At 45.0% G+C, this 27124-nt stretch overlaps 1 protein-coding gene across 3 annotated transcripts in view; it reads left to right on the top strand.

The window, feature by feature from the left end:
- The window catches only part of LOC143371112 (uncharacterized), a 381457-nt gene that overhangs the window by 18007 nt on the left and 336326 nt on the right, over positions 1 to 27124 (top strand). For all 3 annotated transcript variants that reach the window (XM_076816002.1, XM_076816011.1, XM_076815995.1), the window contains exon 2: positions 24941 to 25042. In XM_076816002.1, the coding sequence (XP_076672117.1) occupies positions 24941 to 25042 (102 nt within the window). The remainder of the gene's footprint in view (positions 1 to 24940; positions 25043 to 27124) is intronic.

Below are 27124 nucleotides of genomic sequence, written 5' to 3'. Positions count from 1 at the left end.
TTATTATGTTTGTCGCTATAGCTGGAACTACGGTCGAGTTCCTATCTTGTACAAAATTAATTCTACAGAACGAAAACAGCTAAATATACCTGTCAGCAAAAATTGAACATTTTTTTTTTAAATGCTGTCATTCTGCAAATTTTTATTGTTAATTTTATTTTTATTGTGTTTATTTTTCCATTTTGGATGACTAAAACAGTTCTCACACCAACGCTCTTCGGAAAAGAATTTTTTGCAGGAGCTTGTGCCAAAGACTATATCTATGTATATGTGAGATAAAAAAGATAAAAAATACAGGCAATTAATATGCAGGCAAAACTTTAGATAGTATAAACTTATAGTTTTTGTTAGATAAATTCTTGAAGATGGCGTTGAAAAACGAGCAGTTACACTAGAGTACCCCCTTAAGGTGGGTTTTGAAGGTGTTCAGGTCTGATTTTCAAGTTAAGTATGATACCACTTGGTTTCATTTCAGGAGTCTTTTCCAGTGGAGTGTAGCTATATCCTCAGCAAAGTCTTTGGTCAGACATCATTCTGCAGAGTTACGATTGTCCTTTTAGTACCTTATTTGAAGTCAGTATAAAGAAAATGAAGTTACTTGGGACTCGAAGTGCTTCCATGAGGACTTTACGCTTCCACTGAGAACAGTTCCTCAAGAAAGACCCCTCTGCCAATGGAATTCAATAAAATCAGACTGCCAAGTCTTTCCTTTATTCTACAAACTCAGAACACTCTGAGAAACTTCATATAATCCTTCCGAAACTGCATTTAACACCCATTCGTTGAAAAGACCCTCAGTTGGTGGTCTTCCATCAATCACAGCAAATTCGTTGCAATGTCAAAACAGGTCGAAATCCCTTCTCTTCAAGTACTTCATCCTAGGGCTTATTCTTGGTCGGGTGTACACGGATGAAGCCGTAAAGCGGCAGATGCGGTCGCAATTAAAAATAACGCAGCCGACAATGTCGAATCTCGCCATGCAACAGTCTCGTTAATCCTGACGAACCGCGCTCGATAATTCCCTCGAACAAGGAACACGCGAGATACGGGGTCGCAGAGGTTCCCTAGTGATCCCTCGCCAGTGACTGCTGGTGTCCTTAAAGCGAGGAACGACTCCCTAAAGCAGGATTACGAGCACACGGTCGCGATTCAGCCGACATTTTAATCCGTCCATTCACCGAAAATCGGTCTTCGTGAATGGAAAAAGAGCTGGATGGAGCTTAAGCCTAATCCACTGAACTTCCCCTGCGTGCTATATAGCTGCCACGTGGTGCAACAGATTGTTAGAATCTCGTTCTTCCTTCGTCTGTTCCTTTTATCCTTGAGTCTTCTTGATTATTACTTCTCCGGGGCCCAGTTAGAGACTCAGGACGCGATTAAAATATTCAAGTGCCCCCGGGGCACGTTGATACCTAGAACATGTCTCGACGTTCAAAATGGCTCTTTTCAAAGTCATGGTCTCCGTTTAATTACATGCGGTCATCTGTAGAGTAAAGTAGGTACTTTAAGCGAGAGTCATTAATAGTATTGAATATGGAATGCAAAAAAAAAATAGAAGACTGAAAAATGTCACAACTAGCTCCGGTATCCCCTATGAACGGTTTTAAGCGATGTACTTGGTATTTGGCTTGGTACGAGGAGACCATATCACAGTCGGTAGCCTGGTCTTTCTTTTTTTATCCTTGTCCTCGGGTCGGTCAGCTCTCTCTTAGACCCTGTCCTCCCCCGTTCGCCTCCCCACGGCTCGCCTCGCACCAGGAGGCAAACCAATTACATTATTTATAACCTCGAACTAATCTGATTACACGACGGCGCCACGCGTCGCCTGCCCCGTGAACCGATGCCATCGGTCGTTTCAATTTAAAGGCGTATCCACTGGGCCAGCCGCTCGAAAATACCACTATCGAGACTACATCGTGTCGATGGGGACTCTACCAGTCTACCTTCCTCCGTCACGAACCAACGACGTCCCTTTTGTTCCACTCGTCTCTGTCCTCTATTCGAATTTGCCCCGTGTCAACGTCGCTTTTCGCTCCGACATCCACCTTTCCACGGACCTACATTCGTCTAACGAATTCCAGGTTTAACAGTCGCTTTTTCTGCTCAGGATTAAACGACCTCTCTTCAGTTTGCTGGCGAATACGGTGGAGGATAATCAGGACTTCGCTACGTCCATGGTATCTCTGAAGGATACATTCTAAGACCTGGCCAGTTGTGGGGTGTTAGACTTTGACTGGTGTCAAGGCTTATTTAAGAGTCGCGACTTGTCGGTTAACTAGTTGGATGGATCAGCTGGAGAGTGAAAGGGCGAAACTGTAACCGTGGTCCAGTGATCTGATCGACCTGTTCCTTTTCTTCATTTTAATATTCATAGGAAAACAGAAGCTTCCTACTATCATTATTAAAACCAAGTCCCATCGATCTTCTTCTAACGCAAGATCTCCTGGGGATACCTAGAAAGGAATGAAGATCGACGCGAGTGCTTCTAGTGCTAGGTCGTCCAACCCTTCTCCAGTAGCCTCATCTATCAACAAAGTATCTCTGAAGAATTTGATGAAACTTGAAGTAAAAAATCTGCAAGAACAACGTCAGCTTCAGGGGCAGACCTAATACACACCTATCCATCAGCCAAAATTGAAAAGCTCGAACAGTAATCAATCCATAGGTACAGAGTGGTCATTTAAATTCCTAGGGACGTGGTGTGCCCGCGAAACTTAAAAATAAAGGTGGGTTCGGGGCTTTACGGGAGAAAACGTCGAGGCAGAGGGGAAAAAGAGAAATAAATCATCTGAGCTGCCTGGTCTGTCCGCGTAATGACGTCAGCGGATCGGTGACTAGGTCAAGGTGTCGAAGAGAATCCTAATTGTCCGTGGACCTTTCGTTCTGCTTTGCTCTTGGTTCTGTCGCGTCCCGAGAGCCGGTTCGTTCTGGTGCCATGGGACGATCATTTGGCAATGAAATACGGACACGGTTACATCAGTCGGCCGGGGCTGTCGTTAAGTGATATTTGCATCTGAAATTTAGTGGAGCGTCCTCTTCGCCTCGCGGTCCCGATAAACAGCCGCCGTTTAATTCTGCGCTGCCTCGTGGCAACTTAATGGAAGTTTCTCTGCGCGTTACTGCACGCAATATCTGCTGAGGATGACTGTGCTCGATGTCAGGCGTTAATGTCTCACTGATATTCTATTTTAATCGCCGTCGACGCTGCGACGGTTCTTCTATTAGCAACTGGTCGAATTTGTTACGTTATTCGTGGTCGTCTCGAGACGTCTAGGTGGCTGTAGGATGTACTGTAGCGCAGAGATTGCTTTATGGGAGGATTCTGGTAGCATTCTGAATACATACTGACGAAGAAACGTTTCCGACCCTGATTTTAAGGAAACTTTGTCTCAACGTAGAACGAAATTTTTTTCTGTGGAAATTTACTTTCAGGGGGTGGAATCACCCCTTTGGGTGTAAAGTTTAATTGAAAATTAAATAATTTGATAGATTATATTAAAATGTAATTGGAAGTTTAAAAATTTATACAATTTGTGTAAAGTTTATTTGAAAATTAAATAATTCGACAGATTATATTAAAATGTAATTGGAACTTTAAAAATTTATACAATTTGTGTAAAGTTTATTTGAAAATTAAATAATTTGACAGATTATATTAAGATTTAATTGGAAGATTAAAAATTTATACAATTTGTGTAAACATACCTCCACCCCCTGAACCAAATAACAAATCGAAGCAGCCTCTATGAGATCAGGATATCACAACCCCACGATATAATCCACTAAAAACTCACTTCCCCTTGTACCACTTCCTCTACAATTTTTCGCAAACGATTCTCCGCTCGTATTTCGGTAACGGCGGCTCCAGCCGCTCGTTCCATCGAGACATCCCATCGGTGTGTACCGTTACCTTCGATTTCTCACGAAACTGCGCGGCCGGCCGAGGATTCATAGCTCGCGATCCGAAACACGACCCCGGGTATCCGAGCCGGTCCATACATAATTCTGCCTCGTCTTTCTTGTTCGACAGGAGTCCCTTCTCGCCCCGTGGTTCCGGCGCGCGCCGTAAACATATAAATCCGCCGCGTATAAATGCATCTCCCGGCTTTTACGATCGCCGGCTGTAAATTTCCGTCGGCGTTGAAACGGCCATATAAACACGCGCCGCCTCCCCCGTTGTTTCGCGACCGCCGTCAGGGGTGGCGTGGCCCGCGGAATTCACGGCGCGATAGCGATGGGATCGATGCCGTGGTAGCTCTGTCTGGCCGGGGGTGGCGAACTTCTGGCAAAGAGCGTTTCTGTCTATAACTGCAGCTGTATTTCGTAGAAATTTCCTGCAGGGTCAGTTGTCTGTAATCCAAATGTATAAAATAGGTGTCATGCTACTCTGCTCAAATAAATTTGATATTTAATTCGAATATCCTTAGTGGAAATTTTATGGGAAGTAGCAATGCATTTGACACGAATACCTGAGTGTTTTGGCGATTATTGGAAGGTATTAAAGTGAGGTATGTAGTGTGATGTTAAGGGTTGTTGAAATGGTAAATTGAGTGTTCGGTATACGAAGTGGGTACTGAATGGTATATGAGTCGAGGTTTCATAGTCTTCAGGAAATATTGAAATAGTACTGGAATGTATACGGTTATCTGTTGGGAGCCTTCGAAGTGGTGCCATAATTCATCTGCTTCGGTATTTGTTTCCAGACATCGAATTGGTCCAAAACTTGATCCTCTCTGTGGAAGTACCGACCAAAGATCAGAATAACACAGCTCAGCATCGATACTCTTGATTCAGCGTCACTCCCATCGCTATTCGCGTATTTCATTTTCGCGAGGCCGTGCTCACCACTCCGGCAAGGCCTGCACTATTTCGGTGTGCCTCAAGGCGAACAAAACATTCGTAGAAAGAATAGACTGGTTCCGAGCTCGCGATACGACAGAAAACGAAGGAAAATCATCCTTCTTAAAACCCTCCAGACCTAACAGCTAGCACTCAACGCCACTTCCACAAGTATTCAACAATTCCACCGCCCGGATACCTACATTGAAAATGCCGCTTCACCTTCCCATTAAAATTACGCAAAAGCCCGGAATTTCGCGTGTTTCGCGATTCACGGCGGACGCACGCAAAGAAGCAACGGCCGGCCGTTTCGTAATTGTGAATTCGAGGAACCCCCGAGCGCCCAGCTTTTTAATATCGCCGCGGAGATTAAGCGCGATACAGCTAATGTACGAGCAGATAAATCAAACGGGTGTAATTCGAATGTATACGTTCGCGTCCCCGTGACAGCTCACTTAACAAGTTTTAACCAAATTCCCTTAGCCATGGGCGAAGAGAAACCGCTGGTCCATGGGCGCCGGCCAGGGGCTCGTCGCAATTAAAAGCCCATCGAATTAATTGTCCCCGGTGTGCTCGCCGCGGTGGCTCGCGTGGTTTCAACCACTGTATCGGCCGTACAATCGTCCAATAAAACAGTCGGACGTACGAGCTGACGAAATTAAAGGCTCGCGACCGCGTCATCCAGAAATAATCGGCCTGCGAACCGTTCTCCGGCTGAAAACCGAGACACGGCTTTAGCGCTATCACGTGTCGGGATCTCGTGTACCGAGCCCGAAGGACCCTTACGAAATCCAATTACGCTGGCCGTTAGGGTCATAGAGAATCCGTCGGGCGAGGAAAGGAATTATTAGTTGGCATCTTTTTCGTCGCTTTCTCTCGTTTTTGCCATCGCTTCTGCGGTCATCTTGAGTAACTTCGCCGTGAACTATGATACCTGACCATGAGCGCAAAAATTCGGTACATCGACGAAAGTAATCGAGCAACGGCAAGTTGCGTATCTTTGCACAGGGAAATGTACTGGTGATTATGCATCCTGCAGTACGTTCTTAGAGTGCGTTTTCTAAACGACTTTCACGCGACCCGTGGAAAATTTTGCGTTACCACTTGGCGCATCGTGGAAAGGCGAAGATTAAAATATTACGGTTATCAATTCTGACGGAAGTTTCTCTCGTTAGCCTGTATCTAGCGAAACCTCCGTTGCACGACTCTGTCCAATTACACGTTGCGAGATTCTGTATGCAGAACGTCGAATTGAAGTGCTTGCGTCACTTTATGACAGAGCTGATGCGGGGATCGTTCCATGAGAATCCTCGTAAGTGTGATATAAATTTATATCTGATGCTCCGAGCCAGAGGAGCGGTTCCATTAATGTGCACGCGAATTCGCGAGACTTCTCGCATGAGAAACGCGACGGCGAGGAGCGCGGAAATGTGCCGTGCGACTTCAGCGCTGCTCGCCCCGATACACCTGCGTATCGCGATAGATCGTTCCCTTACAAATTGCCTCGCCGGTACGTTACGATACATTTCTATCGTGTAACGCGGCGGAACGTGGGCACACGCGCGGTTTCATACATCGACGCCCACGCGGGTCTGTCGAACGTAGCCTCTTTCATGGTTCGATTAATGCAAGAATCCGCCACGGTTGCACGCGCGTGTATTTCCGCTCATGTCGTCATCGTAGAAACGGCTTTGTCTATTAGAGACCTCGTTTCCTGCTTCCCTGTTCAGCGGTAGTTGATTAAACAGCGATTGAAAGAGTTTCGTGGATATTGCAAGGCAATAGCGAGGTCTCGAACGCGCATGCGTACAGAGGAGACGGTGGGTGGAGCCATCCCCTCTACTTCCGATCGCGAGTTCTCTGAGGATAGGGGTAACTAGATTCGGGGTTAGTTGGTGATCTAGTATCGAAGTATTTTGGTATTTAAGTTCTTCGTTTTCCATCCCCTAATTTTATGACATTCTTTTGCCAATGAGCGCGTTTATGCACAGTATTTTGTGATATTCGTCGCTACCGTTGCTATAATTCCTGCGAGCAAAGTTAAAGAGGCTGAGAACTGTACGGGAGCCACGAACAATATTTTCGCGGTTCGGGCGCCCGAGATCACAGGTTCGCGTGTTTTTTCCAGTGCGAGCCGTTTCGAATATAATTCACGCGATAATGCTAAAGGAAGTAACACGGGGGCAATTTGTCCTCGTCGCGGTGGCGGCGGCGAGCATGTCGTGGGGGGATCAGCGTCGTAAATCAGGACTTTATTTTCGGGGGAGAGGGGAAAAAAGAGGAGAATGATACTTGCTCAGGTCCCGGGCAGATTATATTCTCCAGAAACAGATGTTCGGCTCGAGTGCCTTAATTAAGAGGTAATTATTTATCCACCGGGTCCGTGCAAGTTTCTTTAATGCTCGTCGCAATTAATACGGGGTTCGCGCTGTCCAACCGAGAGTCCACCCTCCAGCCCCTGTATTCGCGTTCCTTCGAAGAATAGCGGAGCCTGTGTGCTCGCGCAAGAAATTGGCCAGGAAGAATGTATTTACTTGCACCAAATATTACCCTTTGCAATTATTCCACCCTTCTTTTAGCGTTGCGTGATATTTACCGCGAGGAAAAGTAGTTAACTTTCTCTTCACCAATATTTAAGCACACTGTAAGCGTTCTTGGTTAAGCAGTGCCCCATTTATCAAGTTAAGATACTTTCTCATCGATTTCCCTGCGCGTGTTAACAACACTCTAATTTTATACCTTGCTTATCGAGCGACACGCATGTATCCGTTCTCCTTTCCGCGTTAGGCGCCACTGGAGCAACGCCATCGCGGTGTGCTCCATCTTCTACCCATTTTTCTTCGAGCTTGACAGCTTCTCCACGCGACGCTCCGATCTTAGCTAACCAAAATCCAGGGTGATCCGTTGCCCACGTATTTTTACTTCCTGCACCATGCACGTTGTCACTCACTGCCTCGCAATTACTCATCGGTACATACCCCGTTCGCTTAAACCCCTCCGCGATCTTCCCGATCTCCTCTAGGATATCACTGGAATCGACGCAACACCAAGTTCTAGGCACGTACCGAAACGTTTTCACCATTAGAAGTCCACTAATATTCCGAGACTTCCTACACGCTCCCTTCACTGATATTCTAGCGAAACGAGGTTGCAGGCAGAGCGCTCCGTAGCACAATAGTACTGATTATTAATTCAACGACCGATCTTCGTAACAGCCCCGTGATTCACCGACTGTCACCACCGAGCTGGATTGGCCAACTAAGGTGGCTCTCCGGCGAGGTGCTAATTTCACCGCGGGATTGTCGCGTGCACCGTAATAAGGGGGCAAACGCGGCCCATTGTCAGCCCTATACGACGTGAATTTGTTTCCATTTTTCACGACGCTGGCACCTTGTACGTAGACGGCGCACAATGGAATGGAGAGGATTAAGAATGCCGTGGCGGTTAGCGTCCACGCGAATTAATGCGGAGGCTTTATGGGGAGCCACGGGGTTGAACAACGTGACCCCGCGGGTAATTGGACGTCGCAGGTTGCCACTTAACGGTGACTCATCCGCGAGCGAGCGGATTATCTCGCGCGATCTGCTCTCGATGAGCGCGCGAAGACACGCGACGATAAATCGCTCCGGCAAGGCAACGGTGCTAGAGAAATCGCGAGGCTGGTTGAAGCCTCTGGGCTTTCGTGATCTTTAGCCATCGATTACCTATCGTCAACGGTGGCACTGAAACTTTGTCGTTTCCAATGTACCTACTCGGGTTGAGGAGGAATAGAAGATTAATACCTTGAAATTAGTGTTAGGTCTGGGTTAGGGTTAGGTCTGGGTTGTTAAATTCTCTGTAGCTAATCATAAATTGGAAATGGTGTTTAGAGAGTAAGGTATGGGGTTTCTGGTCACTGATCTGGGGAATCTAAAGTTCACCATTAAGTAAAACAAGATCCTTCGAAGGATCAAAGTGAAGTAGAAGCCGCTCCCTACTTATAGACCGCTGAGAAATTAATATTTCTAATAAAGTAATTTAACATCACCAAAAACAAAGTTCTAGCGACCAAGACACATGTCACCTATCCATCAGAGTCTTAAGGCGGAGTCACACGTATCAGTTCCGTGCTGTCAGTGTAATTGGTAAAACATATCGTTTCCCTGTTTTGTAATGGAGCAGTTCAAACTTATCCCTGTCAGTTACTGACAGCACTGAATCGATTCGGAAATGATATGAACGCACACGAATCCGCCTTTATTCGACTTTAGCTCTCGATACCGAATACACTTAATTTCCCGTTACGTAATTTGTCAACAACGCAGTGGCCAAGGTAGAATCATCCTTAGTTCGCAGCCTAGCCATCCGTAGTTACCGGTCAGCCGATGTTTTACGAGGTTATTTACCAACAGTTATTGCCGTTGCGCAACGGTCCTTCTCCAAATTAACGAGTGGCTTCCTCGTACCACGCAGAAGCGTCTGTTTTGCAAGCCACCCTCGTCGGAGCGCTCGGTGCCCGTGTTCTGACGGACAGTGTCGAGGCTCGATGACGACACGCTCGCGAAAAAATCGGCTGGCCTGATCGGAGACAGGGAACGGTGACGTTCGCGTTTGTTGTGAACGCGGTGGAAGGCGAGTGTATTTCTGACGCCGGTGAGTCACTTGCCACCCACGCGTCCTCCGCGCGCGCGCGCGCGCGCGTACACACAATTGCGCGGAACGTGCGCGCGAGCACGCTGCTCACCTTGCCGCGATCGCGTGCACGCGAGTTCTTTTTCTCCCCCCGAGCGGGTTACGCAACCGCCCCGCGAGCGTTATGCCAATATTCGCGCTGGCCACTCGAGAAGAAAGTATTTTACCGTCCTCACCAAGGCTGGCCGAAATCGTTGCGTTTTCCTGGCTCGTCGTGCCACGTCGTCGACTTCTCGCCTAAGTCTCGGGATGCTTTTAGTGTGACTGCGGTGCTGCTTAGTCCGTTGCAAGGGGTAGATTTTTTTGGAAGCTGTTTCTGATCTTGAAATGAGGAACGTATATAAGTCCACTTATGTTTGTAGTGGTACTTGGTACCAAAGGGGTAGAAATCATAATTTGTAAAATTAAATGTAGTGTTTCACAAGTGTAGTATATACAGCAAATATTTTTGATCAGTAGATTGTAGTACAAGTTAAATGTACAGGAAAACAATTTCCAGCTTAAGGGGGTATAGGACTATTGAACGACTGAAATCGACGGTTTCTTGCCGGTTGGATTGCTATACGGGCATTTTTCATAGTTTTTTTATGTACGCTTTTACAAGTAATGTAAAATAAAAAAAAATTGTCAGAATGTTGAAAATTATTCGAATTATTTGAAGCTAAAGATGGTTCCGCGGAGCGAGCAGCTGTAATCGGTGTAGGGGAGACCGGGGCTAGTTGATACAGGGGCAGATTGATACAGACGAATTATCTCGACACCGTATATATGTAGCTCCATTTGAGCGAGATATGTGAAGTTTGTCGTTCAATTCTTTACTACGATTCAGCGTACGTCTGTGTATCTTGACGTTAACAATCGTTTTTTAAACTGTTTTCGTTTATATGGAGAAACAGTAAATAGTTTTGATACATCCAAATTGATCGTCCAAGTAACATTTTTTCATTCATTTTGTATGTATTTTCTCAAGTTTTCGCTTACTATATATTAAAGAGGAAGAACCAAAGTATATTTTGGCATATTTGTTATTAAGTAATTAATGCAAACAAAAATTAAAAAAATTGAAAACTGAAGAACGCATCAACTAGCCCCGGTCTCCCCTACATACTCCCAGGTGAACCAAAAATCTAAAAGCAAAATGCTTTGGGGTGAGTAATTTCTACACTAATAGTTATCGCGTGAAATTTTGCTGGGCGTATTTACACAAAAATTGTAAAAATTACACACGATTAATAAAGAAATCGATTTTTCAAGATTTCAATAGTCCTATACCTCCTTAAGTATCATCCTCGAGCGTTCCTCGATAATAAAGAACGATAAAAGTGGAAGTTGGTATCCACACTACCGTATCATTCAAGGTTAACACAAGTGTCCTTCATACTCCAACAGCTTAGAACTCCCTACGCTAAATTACTCTGATAAAAAATCAAAGCTTGCGATACCACTAATTTGATTTCCACGAACTTGTCAGATTCTCGTCCCACACAAATAATCCACGTTGCGCAACGATCCGTTCCCGCGTTTCCAGCGAATTTAAATCGCAGCGCGCGTAATCCACCAGAAACCCGTTCGTCCGTGCACAGGTAAACTCGATCATCGATATGGGGAACTAGTTACGAGCGTTCGTTCGTGTCATAAGCGGCGACAGCCCGCTATAAATAAACATTTACGATACATCGATCAACCGTGCAACAAGCGTTAAACGAGCCGCGCAGCGCGATACCAATTAAAGACGAAAATAAGCGGTGGCAAGCGAGATGTTAAATCTGTAATGTTAAAAAATTATCGCGTCACCCGCTCGCGTGATACATTTTAATGATCGGGCCAGGTTCTCGCCACGGTCGACGATCGTGATCACGTCCCTCTACGCGTGCACCTCGGACCCCACCGAAAAATATCTGTCCCCGGAGGTAGAGGTGCGTGACGCGGATCGATTATCTCGCGACGGGCTTCCGTTACCGGAGATTCGGCCTGCTGAGGATGTGCAAGGTGTTTAAAATCGCTCTGCGAAAGGGTAGGTCTGAAATTATTTTGGTGGTCGGGGAGAGGAGCGTTTCAGGCACGCAACTATTGAATGTGAGAAATTAGGTAACGATAGTATACGTGGTTTAAAATTTCTGAGGACGATGGATTCTTTACTTTGGAGGTCATTTTACTCTAATTCTCCGAGTCCAATGTATTTTAATCTCACCACCCGTAGTGATTCCAAATCATCGTAAGTGCCAAAAATCAAAGCCAATACTATAGCATTACCACTGGCACGTAGAACATTTTCTGATATTTTTTTTTTAATTTTAGCACTTACAGTGTTTTCTACAAGGACTCTCCAATTGTGCAGAGGAAAGAATAGTGCTTCCCTATTTTTATAGATAATAGGTCGTTTCCTTGGGTGTTCGTTTCGTTCCAATCTTCCAACTCTAACTCCATCTGAATTTTTACAGCGTCTTCATAATCCGTCAATTACTCTCACTCATGACAAAGAAACTCCAAGTTCCCCAAACACTAACCACACTACCTCAATCTAGCTCCCCAGAAACGCTAAACTTCGCTCCTCCGAAAAGAGGAGAATTGCAAACAGAGATCCAGAAAGAAAATCCTATCGCCTGCAAAGAAAGTCACGTCCATGTTAAAGAAACGCAGACCCAGTAGCCGCGTTCGACGTCGACCTCCCAGCCGTTGTCAGAAGCGGTTCCCCGAAACTGTTTCCAGAAGCAACATCGTTATTATTTCAGTTTTCAATCGGCCCGTGCCACTTCCCACCCGGGTTCGTCGAACTCCTCTCCCGTCGTCCCTTATTCGCCACCTCGGTGCACTTAGCGTCGCTAGATTCCCCAGGCAGATATTAAAAACAGCTGGACCCAGGCCACACGGTCGCGCGCGCCTCGACATCCTACGTGTCGTTTGCGAGCGACGAATTTATCGCCCCTGCCGCGACTTTAAGTACCACCTCGTCGCCGGAGAAAGAGTGCGGGAACGACACTCGTCACTTTCGATATATCGGCGTGGACCGCCTCGCAACCATCGGCCGAAAAGTTTCGCGCGATAAGGAACGAGGGAACCCGGGGCCCGCGGTGCCTCCGCGTTGCACGGAAGCGACAGCGGCGGGTTATTTATCGCACCGTTAGCCTCTGACGTTATCGCCGGTACCGAGTGCTTATTGTTTCTTAAATTCTCCATAATTGAAATTTACTCGTCGCGGCCTCGCTCGTGTTTCTCCCGCTGGCCGTGTCGCGCGGCCACGATTCGAGGTTAATTGGTCCCGGCCGAGAGAAAGTTGCTCAATTTTGCAACACTGCGAGGTTGCAAGGTGTGTCGGCTGCGCAGGGGCAGGAGCGAGGGTGGGGTTGCGCCGCGAGACAGATGAATTTTATTTCACTGCTTTTTCCCCGTTTTTTCGGTAGGTATGTGTAGTTTGGGCAGGTGTGTATGTTGGGATGTGGGCGGAGGTTTTTGAAATTGAGGAAAAGTTGCGTGGCTTTGTTGATATGTAGAATGAGGGTCAGTGGCGCACTCAGGATTTAATCTTGGGGGGAGCCGAGTTGAAGGGATGAAAATATTTTGAAGACAAATTTATTTAATGTAATTTCAATAAAATTCAGTGGGTGATTATAAAAATTTATTTAAAGAATAAAATCCAGTTTCTTTGTTTTTTAAATGACCCCCTCTTCGAGGGATGTAGGTACATAATTATCTGAGACGCGGTAGCGTGTCGACGCCAAGTACAGGAAAGATACCCTGTATATGTCGACTATCGCTACCGCTATCATTTACTCGTCGCCGGGTTATTCCAACCTAACCTGAAACTTATTTCATTAATATCTCATCACGCCTGCAATATTTCCTAAATTTAAAGGCATTTTTCTTATGTAAACCGCATATAAGCTTTCGAATAAGACCAATTTCAATAAAATCGGTCCGCGCATAACAGAGATATCATAATATCGTCTCATGGATCAGTCGGAAATTTTAAGATTTTTCTTCGTCTTGTCCAAGAAATTTTTTCGTCCACATAATACGTATACGCGTTACACGCACACCTTCAGCCAAAACGGAACTAACACACGTTTCGTTCGTCAATCGCTATCTTCACTATGCAATCTACTCCAAATTTTGACAGCTTACTGTCAAGTTCTTCTATTTTTTTGTAATTTATTTGATTTCACGTACTTGGCGTAATTTTTTTACTTTTCTGAAGTTTTTTATGAAGATATACTTGTACGGCGAATCGCAGAATGCGATGATTGCCAGCTCTGCGCGTCAATATAAGTCGAGATGATAGAATAGGTACATTTCAATCGTACAAAATAAAGCTGAATTTCTCGAGAATGAAGTAAGTGTTGGCGTAGAATTATCTTTCGATTGTACACGAAAACATAAAGTCACCCCTAAACCCAAGTATAACCATAAACTCTAGAAACACAAAATATTTTACGACCCTATGACAAAGTGTCAGAACTTATTCTAAGCACATTGCATCGTAAGTCGCTCCTCTCCCCATAAAGTATCCAAAAACCCCGACTAAGATGAATGTAAATCAACTAAATAGGTCTTGCACTTTTCATTCCGCACGTCGGGAATGTTCATTACGCGTGGAAGGAGGCGCAGCTAGCCCGTAACCGCCAGTAAATCCCAAGTGAAAGAAGTGCTTGTGCTCGGACCAAGAACAATGCTCGAAGTCGATACGCGCGGATGCGATTTAATTCGTTAATTATCCGAAACAGTTTAAAGCACCGTCCAAGAAAACATGTCGGCGGATATCTGGGTCGATCCAGAAATAACTTGAATGCATCCACCCGCTCCTGCCTCCCCCTTCTACTCCTCCTCCTCTTCCTTCTTCTTCTTCTCTGCTCTTTGCCTTCCTCCTCCTCTCGGATTCGTCGGTCCTCAATGAAACATCCTCATCCGCCGCGGGCAGACGATCTCGTTCTCTCCTCTTTTCTCCGCTCGTTTCCTCTATCGCGGATCAGCCCTCTCGCGTTCTTTCTCTCCCGCCTGCCCCTCGTTCCTCCCCATCCCGACAGAGACACGTTCAGCGCCGATTAATCTGCGAGCGTCGCCGCCTCGATTGCTTTTAAATTCGCGCGGCAGCGACGTAAAAGCGGCTTCTGGTAATGCACAGCCCGACTCCGGGCCATTTGTAATGACGCAACTCGCGATTATCTTTTACGAGGGGCCGATTATTTACGAGTCGATGCCCCCGGGCGGTGAATTATGCCGCGCGAAAATTACTTAATTTCTCAACGCCCCGATGAGCCACCGCCGTTAATCCGTTCTCGATTCCGGGCGTCGGGCGGGCGTTGCTAGCGCGACGGAGCGCCGCGTGAGACCCCTTGGAACATAGGAACTGGTACCTCTCAATTCATTTTTCATCTCAGCGCACGTTTGGAACGATGAAAAGCATGTTCATTATAAACTAGAATGGTTAAAGATCAGTTCTATTATATGAATTCTCTTCCAAATGCAACTTCTGGGATTTGAATTATTCGAATTACTACCCCCTATGAATTATTCGAATTACTACCCCCTATGAATTATTCGAATTACTACCCCCTATGAATTATACGAATTACTACCCTCTTTTAGTCTAACTATTCGTATGAACCTTTCCAAAATTCATATTAAACTTTCCACCGCCTCGCATCCATTAAGCCGCTAAATAGCTACCCGAACTCATCACTATTAAATTCCTCCAAGAACCGCTGTCGAACCCACCTAGCCCCTAAGGGTGGCATTCTGCAATTTTACGAGCCCAAGCTCTTCCACAAGCGTAACCACGAAGAAGCTCTTGAGATTAATCTGCTTCGTGATAAACGCAGATGGAGCACAGGGAAATCGATAAACGAATCTTCCATCTGCACTGTGGCGGCGGGGGAGGGTGGTCTGGTTCCCTCGCGTGGAGGTTTCTTTTCGCTGGGCGGCGAGCATCGTTTAACCAGCGGCGGTTATTACAGGAGACAGACGGTTGCCCGGTTGGACAAAGTGGTGCCATATTTTAGGAAGGATTCATGACTAACGCCGCCGTGTCAACCCGGCGACGTTCGCTCGCCCGTGTACAAGGCCCTTGCACTTTTGTAATGGCTCTACATTTGTTGGCGCGCGGCCGCTTAATTGACCAATTTTTAATGCCGCGCGTCGCGGTATTTAAGGATACACGGATCTCTCGGATTTCGCACGGCACGCCGCGACTACGTTAGCGGTTAATACGCTGGAAACGATTATTGAACGGCACATTTGCTCTTGAATATACACGCGTACGCGTCCCCACCGTGCCTCATTCCGTAGCGGACGCTGTGGGAAACGAAGGAGAAGCTGCACGATGGATCGTAATTGGGAACTCGACGTACCTGTTCAGTTACGGAGCAAGTTTTGGAGTAATTTAGGGAACGCTGTGGTCTGTTATCTTTCGTTGTTGGTATCCAGAATCGATTGCATTCTGAATTACAAATAGGCTTCCAATCATCAAGGCTCAAGCCCAAACTATCTATCCTATTTTTAAGTTACTCTGTAACACTCTTCAGGGCGTAGGTTACCCTAAAATTTTTCGAAAATTGGTTTTAGGACGTTTGCATATTCCCCTAGCTACATCTTTTCTACGTATTTTAAGCGCAACCGGGCCCCGAAATTCTAAAAAATGAAGGAATTACAATAAAAAATGTACGAGCCTGCACATGAGATCGGATAACGATGTCCAACTTTAAACGCGATTTCCCAGAAACTACGTTTTCCAAAACGGTGAACATAAAATCTCGAAAACCGCTCGAACGATTTGAATGAAAATTTACAGGGAGTTGCAAGAAACTATTCCGCTTCATGAATTGGGAGCACATTTTCAATATAAATTCTTTAAAAAAAGATAAAAAATATTTTTCCTACAAAAAAGGAAAAAATCAGATACATCAACATAAAAATTGTATTAATTTGTTTAACAAAATTTTGCTTCCTGCACAAGATGGATACTGTCTTACAGATTATAAAAATGCCTTTACTTTGTGTTTTATGTAATTCACCTGTCCGGAATCGTGTTCACCATCAAAAGGTGCAGCGCGTACACGCTCTCACATTTATATTTATAACTTTTTCCCTATAAATATATTTAAAATTTTCTTTTTGCGCATGAAAGTCAACGAAATGACGCTTAAAAAGTAAACAAAAAATTATCTCTATATTCATTTATTACTTCATAATGTGCGTTTGAAGAAGGGCCTGATTTTGGGCTGTTGAACCTTAATACCAAAAACTTGAAACTTGTATAGGTACACTTTGAACCTAAAATCGCACAACCGTACTGCTGGATGCAAGAAGGGCCTGAGTGTCACAAGTCAGTTTCGAGAAGAATATCTCTAAGCATTACGAAGTTACTTTTTTTTACAGCCATATTTTATAGCCAAATTTTTATTTGCCACAGCTCCGTCAATTTTAAAGATACCACAATGAAATTAAGTTGCCATATGTAGAAAAGAACACGGAATCTAATTATGCATTTTATGCAAAAAGGGTCTTAGTGTCCCGAGGCCAGTCTTGCATTCAACATTACAATTGTCTAATCCTCAGCGAATGTACGCGACTGTTACCTAAGCCAATGTACAGAGACTACAACGTAAAATATTCTATTCGAAACTAGACATTCTCAATAATCCAAATATCCACCTCGGAAACTAGTTACGCGATTTTGAATTTGCCCGGGACAAGAGAAGACGAGCGCCCACTTACCGCGCAGGTCCGCGCGTAAGGCGCTCGCGACCGCCCCCTCGAAGCAGACATATTGCCCAGGCTTTGCCCCACTCTCCACCCCCTCCGGCTTTCCTTTTTGTTATCGCGTTGACTTGCAGCTTCTTTTAATCGCGCGCGACACGGGCGGTGCTATCGTCCGCGGACGTATCGTTTTGCCGCAATTAGTTCGTGGCCGACGCTGCTCTAAATCGGGCGGCGATCGTAAATCCACCCCGACACCGTCCCGGAATTCATCCTCGATGCGACGCGATGCGCCGCGGAAAATTGGAGCGTATCGCGCGGCCGACTGTACCGGGTGGTCGCGGAAAGAAGGCCCTTCCGCCCTCCTTTTTTCCATCGAGCGATATTACTCTTGCAGGGACTTTATTCTTGGACGCCAGCCCCCCTGTCCCGATCACGCGATTCGCGGCTCCTCTTCCGTTCCTTGTTCTCTCCTTTTTTCTGCCTCCGACCACGGGGCAGGATCGGCGCGAAATGTTCGGGATTCCGTGTCGGTTCGTTTCAGCGTCACGACCGTGCGATTTTTATTTATCGCCGAACGGTTGGCCAGGCTCTTTCATTTAGGTCTGCGTTCGGTGGTCGCGTCTTTTGGGTGAAGGAAAATTGATCGTAGGGGAAGGTTACCAAGCTTCTCTTAATGACAAGCTTTAAATAATGCTGTTACTTTTATGGATATCGTCACAGGATATTTTAGTTATGCAATTCGATATAAACTTTCTGGCTATAAACTTCGACACTTTCTGAACTTTATTACATTGAATTGATTTCAGGGGAATTTCAATTTATTCTAGTCTGTGGTACTTCCAACAATAATAATGGTAGCGGTGATAACGTTAAATGGATTGCGACATAATAGTGATGGTAAACACAGAATTCAGGGGATGTAAGTGGCGACAGAACTCGCTTACCACGGGGTGCTGCTTCGAGAGGTGGTCTGGTTCGATCGTGACGTGACGTCACGCGAGTATAATCGGTGCACGGGGCTTCCAGAGGGGGCGGCTCGTGAGAAATTAATCTTAGCATTATTACCACGGCGACGTCTTGGTGGTCGCTTTATTTTCGACGTGTGGCCCGACCCACTCGTTACAAGCAAGTCTGGCCAGCGCTGTTAACACCTTTTCACCTCTCGCCACTTGATCGTCGATCTAGCCGTTCGGGATGATTTTATCAAATTCTCCCCAACTCAGACCCACTTGTTACAAGTAAATCAATTTCATCGAATTTTATGTAAAGTAACCCTAATGCAATGCTGACTAAATTGCACTCGTTACAAGTAAACCGAACTTCCTGAGTTAGCACCTTCATCCACCAATCTAGTCCTTCCAAATGATGATACCACCGACGTCCATTCTCGAGTGGCCCGCACTGCACCCATGTCTCTGATTTACGCGATCGATAATCACCTTTCGATGTAAGTTGCCCCTTTCAATTAATATCGATCCCACCGTGAGCACTTTAATCTCTGAACGTGCCCGTATGATTGCTCGAGCACTCAACTTCGTCGTCCGACACTATATGGGAACATAATCGAAAGTCCTCGTAACCGAAACACATGTTCGTAGCTTGCAAGTGGAATGAATTATACACTTGCATTCTAATACAGTGACGTAAATTCGGTTGTAGAGTGCCACCGATTAAAGGAGGATTCACACATATCAGTTCCGTGGTAAAAAATATTTTTTCTCTGTTTTGAAACGGAGCGGTTCACACTGGTTCGTGGGAACAAGTGACAGTGAGCCGTCACGGCACTGATATGTGTGAATCCGCCTTAAGGGGTTGTACCTAGTCAGGCGGCCGAAAAGAGGTGAATATTTGTGAATTTTTTTTAGAGAAGCGGAAGCGTATGTTTTTACAAAACTTTTTGCGCTTAAAAGAGCAACATTTAAAGAACATTTGGTAATTTTTTCGTAGAAAAATATTTACGTTTATAATAAAGTAACAACCGACATCTAAGAAGCATTTTTAAAAATTTGCTTTTGCGGCGAGCACTGCCATTCGGAACCAGATTATCTAAAATCAAAAAACAAAAAGGATTTTGTTAGTATATTAATGCATCCTCAGATTGACGGAGAGAATTTTTCGAAATATTAATTTAAAACAAAATGGCGGCCATTTAAAGTTGAAATCCTGATTTTTCTCGCGCTTTTTGCATAAATTTTTTTCGTAAATTTTAACGTAAATATTTTCTACGAAAAAATTACCAAATGTTCTTTAAATGTTGCTCTTTTAAGCGCAAAAAGTTTTGTAAAAATATACGCTTCCGCTTCTTCAAAAAAAATTCACAAACATTCGCCTCTTTTCGGCCGCCTGACTAGGTGTAACCCCTTAAAGCGGAAACCCCCAGTCTCTTGTAAACGATGTCGCGCTTTAAGATTCCATGTACCTACATATCCTGCAGTGGGATCAATGGGAAGTAAGTTGAGATATAGATATAATACAGCGCACGACCCCAAGTAACACTCGCCTGTTTGTTTTCCCACGTTTTTTTTCAACGACCTTGCTCGGACGCTCGAAACATGTTTACCTTCACGCCTGGATGATTCGACCCACTTCCCTATTTCTCTTCCACTCGCTCCACATGCACGGTCAGCGAAATAGAGAAGTGGGGTCAGCTCAGCCGGGCGTTAAAGTAAACATGCTCCGAGTATGTCGGAACAATGGACCCGAAAAAAAACGTGGGAAAGTAAACACGCGAGTCCGGCTTAGGGTTGTGTGGTTGTATATCTCACCTTGCATTCAGCTCTCACCTGACCCATTAAAGAATACTGCATTCTTGTAACTACCGAAATCAGGAGTTCGAGTGACTTATCTTGACACCTGAAATATATTTTTACTCCTATCTTATTTTATGGCTTTGTTATATATCCACCACCAATTACACGTTTGACGTTTGAAGAATGGTGGATTCATGGATATTTCTACGCGCATTAGACAAATCTTGTTTTTGTGTGTCAATTGCAGAGAGGTCGATGGATTTACTGGTGGTTAGGTAAGTGATTTGTATTGAGTAGGGATTTCGACTTGTTGTGTCCTTATTAATTTGTTTAGTGGGTCTGAAACATATAAGATTCTAATTCCTCAAATACGAGTATTTTCAACGCTCCACTACGCTAAGTAGTTATTATATTAAAAAAGCCGAGACACTCATCTTAACGAAGAAAGAAAGGAAGCAAACTTCGTCTCAATTTCGTCTGCAAACTCACTCAACGTCTCGTTTCGCTTCTCCCTTCCTCACACACTAGACATCTTCAGCAGTCCACGATTTCATTAAATTCAACGTTCCCCCGGCCCCACGTAGCTTTCGTTAATATTGGTTCCTCCGAAACGTGATTTTCACTTTCCTCGAGTCGCCATCGACAGCCCGACGAGATGCTATCATCAGGCCAACGGACATTTCACGCCGCCTGACTGACGTTCCGCGTAATTACGTTGGAAGACGCGTGTCGTTCTACCAAATAAAATGATTTCCGAGCCGACAATGGGACAACGAGACCGTCTCTTGCCTCTTTTTCACACGCTCCGTTCTCACGCCCTCTGCGTGCCTCTTTCGAAACGTCGATTCCCAAACTCTCCTATCCCGGTTTCAGGTGCCCCTGCAACTTCACTGTCCAACTATCAGCAGCTGCTCCAACACGAAATTCAGCAATCTCTACCATCGAAGAGAAAGTACCTACAGATCTCGAAAAGCTAAACTCACTGTTACAGGATCTTATACTTTTTGGCCTTTCAATCGGAAGCTTCAGGATACTCCAATACTGCAAATGCAAGAGAAAGATTGGCGTGGAATTTTGTTATCGTTCGCGATGGGTGGACACGATAAATTATTAAACGGGAACGCTTCGGTTTCGGTGTCGCTTTCGCGAGGCAGCGCGGAGGGGGATGAGATGAAGTCGTTACGAAAACATCCCCCGAAACGGCTGTCGCTTTGATTCACCGTTTCCTGCGGCTCGGCGACCGATTTCGTTGTATTTTCGTCCTCGCGCCTCCACCGTTTCCTCGCCACCGCCCGCGTCCGTCGCGCTTTTCCTCTCAACCCCCGATATCTGCTGGCCTGTCTTACTTTCTTACGACTCTGTCGTTTCTTTCCCTTCTTTTCTTTGGGCCGGGCTTCCAGTGGAACGTCGTCCACGCGCTCGGGGAAAAAAACGCGTCGACTGTCGTGGAGGGTAATGCCGGCTACGCGGATGAGCACGTGCGCTCGAGACACGTATTTCAGTGTTCCTCGATGCGTCTGGGGATTTGCAGGAGATGCAGAACAGTTGCTGGGTGTTCAGGGGTGCTGGAGGTTGTATGGTGCGAGGTATGTTCTTGTGGGTGGAAAGGGAAAGGGGTTGGAGGAAATTGTTTGCTGAGGAAAAGTGAAATGGAAGACTTTTCTTGTGTCCCTATGTAATAATAGTAGTTTTGACTTAAGGGGGTAGGTTACCCTCAACAGCCCAAAATCAGGCGGCCCTTCTTCAAACGCACATTCTGAAATAATAAATGAATATAGAGATAATTTTTATTTTACTTTTTAAGCGTCATTTCGTTGACTTTAATGCGCAAGAAGAAAATTTTATTTATATTTATAAGAAAAAAGTTATAAATATAAATGTGAGAGCGTGTACGCAATGCACCTTTTGATGGTGAACACGATTCCGGACAGGTGAATTACCTAAAACACAAAGTAAAGGCATTTTTATAATCTGTAAGACAGTATCCATCTTGTGCAGGAAGCAAAATTTTGGTTAAACAAATTAATACAATTTTTATGTTGATGTTTCTGATTTTTTGCATTTCTTGTAGGAAAAATATTTTTTATCGTTTTTTAAAGAATTTATATTGAAAATGTGCTTCTAATACATGGAGGGGAATAGTTTCCTGCAGCTCCCTGTAAATTTTCATTCAATTCGTTCGAGCCGTTTTCGAGATTTTATGTTCACCGTTTTGGAAAACGTAGTTTCTGGGAAATCGCGTTTAAAGTTGGACATCGTTATCCGATCTCATGTGCAGGCTCGTACATTTTTTACTGTAATTCCTTCATTTTTTATAATTTCGGGGCCCGGTTGCGCTTAAAATACGCAGAAAAGATGTAGCTGGCGGAATATGCAAACGTCCTAAAAACCAATTTTCGAAAATTTTGAGGATAACCCCCTTAATTTAGTAATCCTTCGTTTCATTTGGTCATAAATTTCTGCGAAACGAAATATTTTATTTTTCTCAAAAATTCTTTATCAGCATGTTGTAGGATATCGAAAACTATAAAACTTCGAATTTAACTTTTTTCCCACATCTTTTACGGTTTCGCAGATGTTCGCGATAATATGAAAACTCACAATTTCTTTTAGGGGGTGTTTTCACCCTTAACACCGTTTCATTGCCGTAACAAAAAATAGTCGCGTTATTAGCATCACTTGTGCTACATTTCTACAAAGTTTTCTATTAATTTTCGAGTTGAAAATCCCTTGTGGGTACGTCCAGCAGAGACAGACTCCCGAGAATATTTGCATCCGGAGCAATTTCGATGGGAAGGACTATTTTTTATTTGATTCGATGAATGAATGTAAAACTCTCATAGACACAGAGTCTCGGTATCACAATCCTAGGCGAAGGATTATGATCCATCCTCAGAAATCAACACTGATCCACTTTTCGCGAACTAGCGCGCCAGCTACGTGGAATTACGAATTCACCGTCTATTCTGGAATACGTGCGACGTACGACGCGTTCGTGTCGACACACCGCGTGCACCGCCCAGGTGTGTACCCGCCCTAAGGTGCACGTGCGTCGTCGCGCGCTGATTTATGCACCGAACGGAGGTGAGAGCACGTAGGCCTAACGAGTGTTACTATGACCTAGTTTGCTCTGCACACTTGCAGAGATCGTGCTGACGTATCGAACTTCCTCTGTGAACTCTGTCGCAAACTTGAGCCGCGAAAATTGGTCAAAGTGGAAGATTTCCACAGAAGGATAAAAAGGAATAAGAAGTTTACTCTTCCACTGGGAAATTGCAGTGAACCCAATCGTTGATTGTTATTCCGTTCCGCGTGTTCCCATAAACTGGAGCTCACCTTCCGCAGACGCCTCCACGGCGAAGACGCGAGACAGCGAGAGAGAGATAGTGGAGAAATAAATTCCCAGAGGAGCGTGGTGGCTCTCCTCGCGCCTCTATCTCTCGTCATCGCTTTCTCCTCGTCGCTGGTGATTTACGCCGGTCTTGTCTTCCTTAATTAGGTTAAGGCTCTCGGTTCTCTTCTGCGATCGAGGAGGGCCCTCCACTTCCGATCCAGCCGCGCGACACAGTTGGACGAAACCCTGGTTGGACATTAATCGAGGCGCTTGTATTGTACACTCGTGCCCCACGATTTATACCTTAAGCGTTCGCGCGCTTTCGGGGAACCGCTTTCCGCCGGGATTTATTGCATATTTACATCGTTCCTTCTTCACGGTGTTGTCGTAACAATGTTGTTCTCCCCTGGAACACGCGCGGCGCTTGTTTTTGCGCGCGAGGATTCCAAGATGGCGGCGCGAGACTGGCGAATACGTCTCCTTCGCTTCGAAGGTTAAAAACGCGTTTTCTTAGACGCGAATCCATTTTAAGTAACTAAACGGTTTACAAATAATTCTGCGGACTGGCAGGAGCTTGTAAGTGACGTTTGCAGTTCGGTCAGATCTCTTGGACGTTATAAATGTTCAAGTTTACGGTGGGTGATAATATGAGCTTACTGCGAAGTAAACATTTCTGCGTCTGAAACAAAGAGGTGATGAATTGATGTTTACATATTTCGTGACACTGTTGCCGAGTCATCCCGAGCAAAAAACACCTTCGGAATTTCTAAAAGCCTGGTGTAGGTGATCCTACGGTGTCGCGAAAAGTTGTAAATCTTTCAGTGCTCCTGTCACTGCTGCGCCTCGTGAGTTTTTCTCACAGCGTCCACGGTGGGCAATGAAAAAAATATAGCAGGAGGATTGGCAACGTTTTAAGTAGTAACCGCCTTCTACGTCGCGGTTGGTCGGCCATTGCGTAGCTGCAGCCGTCGAAGGCCGTTCTAGGTCGTTCGGTAGTTGCCATTAGGCAATGCCTCTCGCGCTGGTTACCTTACGCAGCTAATTCGACGCGACTTTTGTCCTTGCGGGGATTGAGAACGCGTCGTATCGCTGCAAAACTCTTTAGAAATCTGCCATCTCGAGGCACGTTATTAACAACCTGTCTAAAAATAAAAAAAATTGGTACTCAATTTGGGAAGGCAGTGCGGGGCAGTAAATCAGCTGCGTTGCTACAGTAGCGATAGCGAAAGAAGACGGATTCGACTTCATGTTTATTTTTTTATAATGTTAACTCAATTGTATGGGAAAGTATGGTGTGCTGTGAAATAGAGAGCCAATACGCTTAATTAACCCTTAATTAGTAGAGTGGAATTCAAACAACACTATTCTTCCTAGCCAGTAATCTGTGTGCTCTCTATCCTCAGTTTATCATACAACTTTAGATAAACTGCAACAGTGTCGAATTTTCAAACGATGTAAATAAGTAATAAGCTAGACTAGCCTCAGCATAGATATAAGCCCGCATTCAGCATCTGAATCTTTCTCATTTAAATCGATTCCTCCACAAATATTTAAACACACCTTTACCTTGGAGATAAAGGAACGAGACTAAGTAGAACTACAAGCAAGTATTTTTAGCGCCGTACTGAGATCCTCGTCACGTGTGTTTCAGGAGAAACCTCCTCGCCGCAGCACCGATGCAGGGATTGTTTTGGATACTGGCAGACCACGGCGACGTTCACGAGGAAAACTTTGGAATTTATTAACTTGTAAGGTACGTTCTTGCACGGGCAACAGCCACCCAGGACACGACAAAGTGTACTTTCGTTACTTTCACGCCGCTCCACCTCCGCCTCTTCTTTTTCCCTCCTCCCTTGTACGCTGCAGCTCCGTTGGCTCGTTTATTTGTTAGCCTCGCGATAAAACTCCTCTGGCCCGTGCTCCTCCCATCCTGCGCCGGTGCAACACGCTCCTCCTCGCCTTTTCATTTAAACTGCCTCCACCGCTCGTAAGAAATAATGCTGGAAAAAGCCCGTCCGCGCTTCGGTTACCAGATATACCCTCGTTTTTAACGATCGCACTTAACCGAGCCCGCGCACACGCGGAGTGCCCGCGAAATTTGCGATCGCGACGATGTTCGGTATAAATACGGAACCTTTAGCAGCCGGTACTCGCTCTTAACCAGCTCGTTCTGTCAACAGGAAATGCTACACGTGCTCCTGATGAAACTTTGAAGTTTTTAAAGTACCCTTATAAATTTCCCACCGTTACCTACTCATGCGTTTACGCACTTTTTTCTGGGAGCCTGGACGTGTGATGATGATGACAGTGGTTATAGTAGTAATTCATTTTAATGAGATCGGTACGAGCGGTTTCAGTTTTGAGATTAACCAGCACTGGGCTTGATCCTGATCTTTGTGTAGAACTCTTTGAGGTTGTGGTAGTTTGTAGGGTATGGGGTATAAAAATAGGGGTAGTTTGGACTCAGTTTGGATCAGTGATCTTGTAATAGGGGGATATTCTATGAAATATCGAGGGTAGATTGTTTCTTTGATAGATAAAGATCGTGAAGTGAAAGTGTGGTATGTATCGATAGTCTGATCTAGGGGTAATCTAAAGCTGAACTAATCTGACAAGTAAACATTCACTTATAGGGAATAGAGTTTCCCGATTGGGAATATATATTTTTAAAGTACTCATAGTAATTAAGAAATCCTGAAAATTATATCTGAAATGGACCTATTTTACTCGTGTTATCAGTAACATTCAATATAGCCTCAAGGCGTATGCGAAAAACTGCAGAATTCTCTTATTTAAGAATAATTGGCTAAAACCTGGCATCTGTATGTTTTTTGTGGTGCTGAATCCGAATATGACGTTATTGTTTGTGTAAAAAAAATTCCTAAGGTAGTTCTCTTAATAAAAAATCGCTATTTTGGAGATAATTCAAAAAGGAAAGGCCGGAGAATTTTTTAAATATTGTTGTTCAGCATAAGGCTTTATGCATATTTTTCTTGAGCACAAGGCAAGATCTCAGATGGCTGACTCTGATTGTAACTTCTCGCTGTAACCTTTACGAAATACCTAACGCTATTCTTAGAGACAAGCACAAAATATAAAACTTACTGTCAGTACCACATCTCCTTTTAACGACTTCTCTTTCCATACCCTGCAGCATCCATCTCCCTTATCCAAACATTCCACGCCATTCTTCGAACGTCATTGCACATTTCAGTAAGACAAATCACTCCTCTTCCCACTCCAACTCAGCTGTTTTACCTACCTCGTGACATTTCGATAAAAAGATGCAGCAGAAAGTCTACCATCCACTTCGAAACGAATTCTACCATTCGCTCCGTAAAGCGCTACATACAAACGTGACTCGACTTCACGGAGAAGATCGCTAGCTCATGGTGCAACGGCGTTATCAAATCCTCCTCCCCACTAAAAGTATACGTCCAGTGTAATGGCGCCAGCTTTTCACGATTCCTCTTACATAGGTGAGCGATCGCCGGCACGGTCTATGGTCAAACTATAAAGGCCATCTGCTCGCTTTTAGAGTCTCTTTTATACCGTACGGTGACGTCACCCCGCGCTGACGATAAACGTAGATGAACGCCCACTCGTCGGATATCGTTCCACCTTGTCTCCCTTCCTTCTCTTGTTCGTCGCCCTCCTTGCCGACCTAGTCGCGCATTTTCCACCTTGTTCCCTATATACGCGTCCAATTCCTTCCTTCCCAACCCCCCGGGCTGCAATGAGCGACGCGTCCATATTATACGAGCGGACTTTAACGATCGTCCGCCTAATCGTCGCGAGCCGTGCTTCGAGGAAAGGGTTTCGCGTGGCTGGAGAC

Source organism: Andrena cerasifolii, chromosome 1, assembly GCF_050908995.1.
Source record: "Andrena cerasifolii isolate SP2316 chromosome 1, iyAndCera1_principal, whole genome shotgun sequence".
Taxonomy (NCBI): Eukaryota; Metazoa; Arthropoda; class Insecta; order Hymenoptera; family Andrenidae; genus Andrena; species Andrena cerasifolii.
Note: the sequence above shows the minus strand (reverse complement) of the source record. Positions and strands in the feature narration are given on the sequence as shown.